Source organism: Perissodus microlepis, chromosome 16 (genome assembly GCF_051167445.1).
Source record: "Perissodus microlepis isolate ML-2025 ecotype Zambia chromosome 16, ASM5116744v1, whole genome shotgun sequence".
In the NCBI taxonomy this organism is placed as follows: Eukaryota; Metazoa; Chordata; class Actinopteri; order Cichliformes; family Cichlidae; genus Perissodus; species Perissodus microlepis.
In genome coordinates this window covers 980,894-987,247 of record NC_140476.1, presented here as the reverse complement: position 1 = coordinate 987,247, position 6,354 = coordinate 980,894, and the positions used below count along the sequence as shown (strand labels likewise).

Here is a 6,354-nt window from a genome sequence, read left to right as displayed (position 1 = left end):
TGTCAAAGGTAAAATAACATAACATCACTAACCGTATTTTTATGCGGGAGTTATTTTCTGTTATTTTACGGTTGTATTTTGGCGCCCCAGCTGCCGGAATATTACCGTTTGTTTATTTTTTAACAGTGCACCCTACTTGAAAATGGAGGTAAGTTCAGTAAAGTCCTTATCACGTTAGAGTGCGTACTTCCAATTTAAATAGTGCTCTTCAAACACATTCAGATAAGACCCTTCTCAAAGTCTAATTAAAAAATTCAGGAGACTAATTTTCAATTAAGTATATTTGGAAAAAATGTACTATTTTTTAATTATTCAATAAATAATGTTTGATTAAAACGTAACTATGAATGTGTTTCAGGGAACGCTGAGGACTACTGCGCTGTTTGCTCCATGTTAGATGCTGACGCTGACCGCAGCATGATTGAAATGGTAAAGCAAAAGAAAAGAAACACACAAGTCTTAGTATCATTACTTGCTAATCATGTTTAAAATGTTGACTAATAGGATTCACCAAACAGAATATGAGTTTTTTGTTTTTCGCGTGGTGTGTCCTAGGACAGCGGTCCCCAACCTTTTTTGCGCCACGGACCGGTTTATGCCCGACAATATTTTCACGGACCGGCCTTTAAGGTGTCGCGGATAAATACAACAAAATAAAACTAGTACTGGTACCGAAAAAAAGAAGCTTTATTCATAACACACGTAAAAAGACCCAGGAAAACAGAGTAAACGATAACAAACTAACGCTGAAAAGTGATAAAAACCCTGTGTAACTACTCTGGTCGAAAGAATCCACGCTTCGTACTGATGTCCACAATTCTTTTATTCCTCTCACAATCATGGAGCACCGTGAAAACTAGAAACAAGTAAAATAATATCAATAGCACATATGATATTCATCTCAGCCACTTATTTCGTTTCACAAAGTGCACAAGTGTTAAACAAATAACAGCATAATGATTTTTACCGTGTACGCCTTGTAAAACCAGCAGTAGAAAAGTTGTACATTCCGAAAAGTCCGCCGTGTTACCGTTCTGTCTTGTCTCTCCCGCGCACAACTTCCGGTTCCCGCGACTCACAGGAAGTGACTACTTCACAATAATATTTTAACAGAAACATTTCTTATAAGAAGGATATATCACTGGATTCATAGATTATCTTTTCCTACTGCAAATGTACACAAGCATGAGTAGCAAATAAAGAAAACAAATAGAAAACAATAACGATCTCAGATGCATTTTGGTGTTGTCATGGCAACCCACACAAACATTTCAGCGTCAGCTACACTCCCACCAATTACCTTTGATTATTACAATTGTGAACGTAAATACACTTGCATTGCTCATTAAATCAATGGTAATTCCCAAACACCATGTTGATGTTTTAAACATTCTTGCATTGGCATAAACAATATTCTTTTCTCAACAAATGAATTCAACAATATGAACAGTAGATTTTACATCTCCATAACATGTGCATGAAGTACAGCATAATGACAACTTCTATTTTAGAAGGGAAATCTGATCAATGAATGAAATTTTCCCAATTTTAGCTGTTTTTCACCAGGACCACTAATTTCTGAATGGGTCTCTGAATGATGGAGGGTTGGACGAGGCGTTCGCCTCCCTTTCCTAACTTCCGATCACCAATCTGGATTGTCACCTTCCGTACAAGTCCATCATCATCCTCATGTGCTTCCACAACCCTAGCGAGTTTCCATTTATTGCGAGGAACATCTTCCTCTTTGAGAATCACAAGGTCACCCACCTCCACATTACGTCTTGGTGTATGCCATCGCTGTCTCAGAGCAATATTGGCCAGGTATTCCTTTCTCCATCTGTGCCAAAATTGCTCAGTCAAATACTGAACCCTTCTCCACCGTTTCTTAGCATACAGGTCCTCCTTGACAAATTTACCTGGAGGTGGAAGTGGGACTGAGGATTTCATGGTGATCAAGTGGTTCGGTGTGAGTGGCTCCAAGCTCTTGGGGTCGTTGATGTTATCAACAGTGAGTGGGCGGTTATTCACGATGCTCATAGCTTCATAAAGGAATGTCCTTAATGAAGCATCATCCAACCTTCCCACACTGCAGGCAAGGACCATGCTCAGTACACTTCTCACTGTCCGGATTTGACGCTCCCATGCGCCTCCAGCATGACTAGAGTGGGGCGTACTCATCTGGAAGTCGCACTGATTTTCTGCTAGGTATGCAGTCACTCTTTCCTTATCAAGTTCTTTCAGAGCCTTTGCCATCTCGTTTCTTGCCCCCATAAAGTTAGTTCCCTGATCGGACCTAATGTGCCTAACAGCTCCACGAAGGGCAATGAAGCAGCGCAAAGCATTGATGAACGCGTCAGTCGTCAAATCCTCCAACATCTCTATATGCACTGCCCTTGAGCAAAAACATGTGAAGAGGAGGCCGTACCGTTTTTGATCTTTGCGACCTTGTTTGGTGTGAAAAGGACCAAAGCAGTCCATACCACAATAAGTGAATGGTGGTGTGGGATCAACACGGTCACTAGGTAGATCTGCCATCCGTTGCTCCTCTGGTGGCGTGCGGGCTCTCCTGCACTGTACGCACTGCCTGATGTATTGGGCTACAGCCTTACTTCCACCAGCGATCCAGTAACCATTGGCTCTCAGTGCATTGAGGGTTTGTCCTCTGCCTTGGTGTTGTATCTTGGTATGATGGTGTGCAATGATGAGATTTGTAACAGCACCATCTTTAGGAAGGATCACTGGGTGTCTTATCTCGAGAGGCACAGATGCCTTCCTCAGTCTTCCTCCCACTCTCATTATGCCATCTTGGAGGAATGGGTCAAGCTGAAAGAGTTGGTGGTTGCAAGGCAGCCTTCCTAGTTTCTGGCTGAGTGTGTTTAACTCCTCTTGAAAAGCATCTTGTTGTGCAAGCTTGACGAGAGTCTGTGCAGCTTGCTTTCTCTCTTCCACGTTTAAAGGCTCAGCGGTCCTGATCCTCTTTGCCAGCCGCTGGATACGAGCAATGACGTTGACAGCTGTAGTCCATCTTGAGAACCGCAGCAGATGCTTCTGGATGTCAAACTGCCTTGCTACATCAACCTTCAACGCCTGAGTAGTCCTCACCTCTGGGTCTCCCACCAGCAAATCTGAAGTAGCCTGTTTTGTGGCTATCTCTCTTTCCCATAGAAAGCTGGGACCAGAGAACCAATTTGACTTGATGAGGTCAGCTACTTTGAGGCCTCTCGAGGCATGATCAGCAGGGTTTTCTCCTGTGTCAACATAATACCATTTCCGTGCATCGGTGGTTTCTCGAATTCTCTGCACGCGGTTTGCCACGAACACATGGAACCTTCTTGCTTCATTATTGATGTAACCAAGCACGACCTTTGAGTCTGTCCAAAAATATTCGTCATCAATCTTGAGTTCTAGCTCCTCCCTTAACATGCTGCTCACAGATGCCGAGGTTACTGCTGCAGTTAACTCAAGTCTCGGTATGGTAACTATTTTGGTTGGTGCAACCCTCGCCTTGCCCATGACCAAGGAGCAGCATACCCTTTCTCTGCTTACCACTCTGATGTAAGAGCACTGGCCATACCCTTGACTGCTTGCATCAGAGAAATGATGAAGCTCGGCTCTCTGGATCTCACCAAGGCTGTCAGGTATGAAGCATCTTTGAATTTCAATTCTTTCCAGGTTCTCCAAATCCTTCATCCAAGTCTCCCACCTTAACTTCAAGCCTTTGGGTAGTGGTTCATCCCACCCTGTGCCTCTCTGACACATCTCTTGCAGCACTCTTTTCCCTTCAAGAATGACTGGGGCTAGAAACCCCAAAGGGTCATACAAGGAGGCCACAATTGAGAGAATCCCTCGACGTGTTGCTGGTTTCTCCTCAAGTGACACCTTGAAAGAGAAGCTATCATTTTCAATGTTCCACCTTATACCTAGCACTCTTTGAACTGGTAAATCATCGTGATTAAGATCAACATTCTTTACCTCCGTAGCACGCTCTGCAACATCAACAGAGTCAAGGACCTCTCGGCTGTTGGAGAGAAATTTGTGAAGGTGCAGCTTTCCTTTGGCACACACGGCTTGGGCTTCTTTGACCAGTTCAATTGCCTTACCCACCGACTCTACACTTATGAGACCATCGTCAACATAGAAATGTTTCTGGATGAAGTTAGCTGCGGAGGGGTACTCTTTCTCACATTGGCTGGCAAGGTGTTTCATGCCATAATTGGCGCAGCCAGGGGAGGATGATGCTCCAAACAGGTGAACCTTCATGCGGTACTCTCTGGGTTCAGAGTTTGTGTCTCCATTTTCCCACCAAAGAAACCGCAGGTAGTCTCTATCATCCTCGTTCACATGAAACCTGTGGAACATTTTCTCCACATCACACATGACTGCGATGGGAAGTTTACGGAAGCGGCACAGCACGGCTGTTAGGCTATTTGTGAGGTCAGGTCCTGTTAGCAGATGGTCGTTTAAGGAGGTGCCTTCATACCTTGCAGAGCAGTCGAAAACCACTCTGATTTTGCCTGGTTTTCTGGGGTGGTAAACTCCTTGATGTGGGATATACCAGACTTTCCCCAGCTCTGCTTGGTTTTCCACTTTCTCTGCATCTCCATCCTTGAGGACACCTTCCATAAATCTCACGTAGTCCATTTTGAATTTGGGATCTCTGTCCAGCTTCCTCTTTAGATGCTTCAGCCGTACTAACGCCAGTCTTTTGTTGTCTGGGAGATGCGGACGTGCTTTGAAAGGGAGAGGCATCTCCAGGTGACCATCCTTATTTTGTTGGATTCTGTCTTTCAAGATCTGCAGGAAGCAAATATCTTCTTGAGATATGCTTCTGTCACCAGGTTTTGTGTCTGCAAAATCAGACTCCAGGGCCTTGATGACAGCAAATGGTGTTATGGGTGGCACCTGTCTGACAGACACTCGATGGCAAAAACCAGTCACATCTTTAGCCTGCACACGCTGTGGTGCGCTTCCCACAATGCTCCAACCAAGATCCGTCTCAATAGCATAAGGCTCATAGTCACCCCCAGTGACGACCCTTCTTGGAATTAGCGCTCTGGAGCAGTCGTATCCAATCAACAATCCAACACCACAGTCCATCAACGGGGGTATCTCCTGGGCCATGCCTACAAGGTGTTTCCATTTGTTGGCTGTCTGGCAAGTGGGAATATGTGTGCGGTCAAGAGGAATGAAGTCCCTTGTGTAGGCTGGAGGCAAACTGATGGAAACATTAGAGGAAAATCCTCTAACTTTGAGCTTGCATACTCTTTGACTCTTCACGACTGAGTTTCTCCCCATCATGGTGGAAAGTTTAAGTTTCACTGGTTCCATTGTTGTTTGTAGCTTTTCGCACACCTCCTGATCAACAAATGTGTGACTGCTTTGAGTGTCCAACAGTGCATACACTAGGGTTTCAGTGTCCGGAGCACTAAGTGTTGAGATCCACACTGGGACTATCATCGACGTACTCCCACCTTCACCTCCACTCACACAACATGATAATGACGACGTACTTTCTTCGACTGCGCCTTGTGTTGATGCTGCTGTAGAACGATCTTCATGCAATGGCGTTGGGTGACTCTTTCTGCATATGCCACACATGGACCTGTTTCTACAGTCTTTAGAATTGTGACCCTTTCTTAGACATGCAAAACACAACTTATTTTCAAGTATGCATTTTTTCTTATCCTCTACAGACATGTCCATAAGCCTCTTGCATTTATGTATGGAATGGTTCTCACTACAGCAAATACACTGGCCATTATTGGAATTTTGTGTTGGTGTGGTCCATTTCTTTGGTTTCCCTGCATCTCCCAACTTGATTTCACCAGGGTCAGATTTGGCGGTGGAGCTTGATGGAATTGGGGGTTTCACATTTGTGGCAAACGTGTTTGCTTTTGAACGCTTCATCTCTCTTGGTGGTGCCTCTGCAGAGTGCCTTAAGGCATGTAAGGATGACACTGGATTGCATGCTATGCGTGACTCCTTAGAGATAAAGGAAGCAAACTCATGAAAGCTTGGATAGTCGTTGCCCCGATCTAGCTACTTTGTGACATAACGGTTCCATCTAGATGTCACCCAATCAGGAAGCTTGACTAGTATTTTCTGATTCTCCTCACAGTCGTTAAGAACCTGTAAGCCCTTTACGTGAGGCATGGCATTACTACATGTTTGGAGGAAATCACTGAACTCTCTTAACTTGAGATATTCCTTTCCACCAATCTTCGGCCACCCATTTAGCTTCTCTCTGAAAGCCCGCTGCACTACAAAGGAATGGCCATATCTAGCATTTAACCTATCCCATGCTTGTTGATAGGCTTCTTCATCTTTTCTGTAGAAGCTGCCTTCAAGAGAAGA

At 44.5% G+C, this 6,354-nt stretch overlaps 1 protein-coding gene across 1 annotated transcript; it reads right to left on the bottom strand.

Moving 5' to 3' along the window:
• Positions 1 to 773: 773 nt before the first annotated feature.
• LOC146370152 (uncharacterized) lies at positions 774 to 5,907 on the bottom strand. The gene is made up of 2 exons (XM_084907585.1): positions 968 to 5,907; positions 774 to 856 (listed from the first exon to the last, which is right to left on the bottom strand). The coding sequence occupies exon 1, from the start codon at positions 5,905 to 5,907 to the stop codon at positions 1,549 to 1,551; it is 4,359 nt and encodes a 1,452-aa protein (XP_084763711.1). The 3' UTR covers positions 774 to 856; positions 968 to 1,548.
• Positions 5,908 to 6,354: the final 447 nt, after the last annotated feature.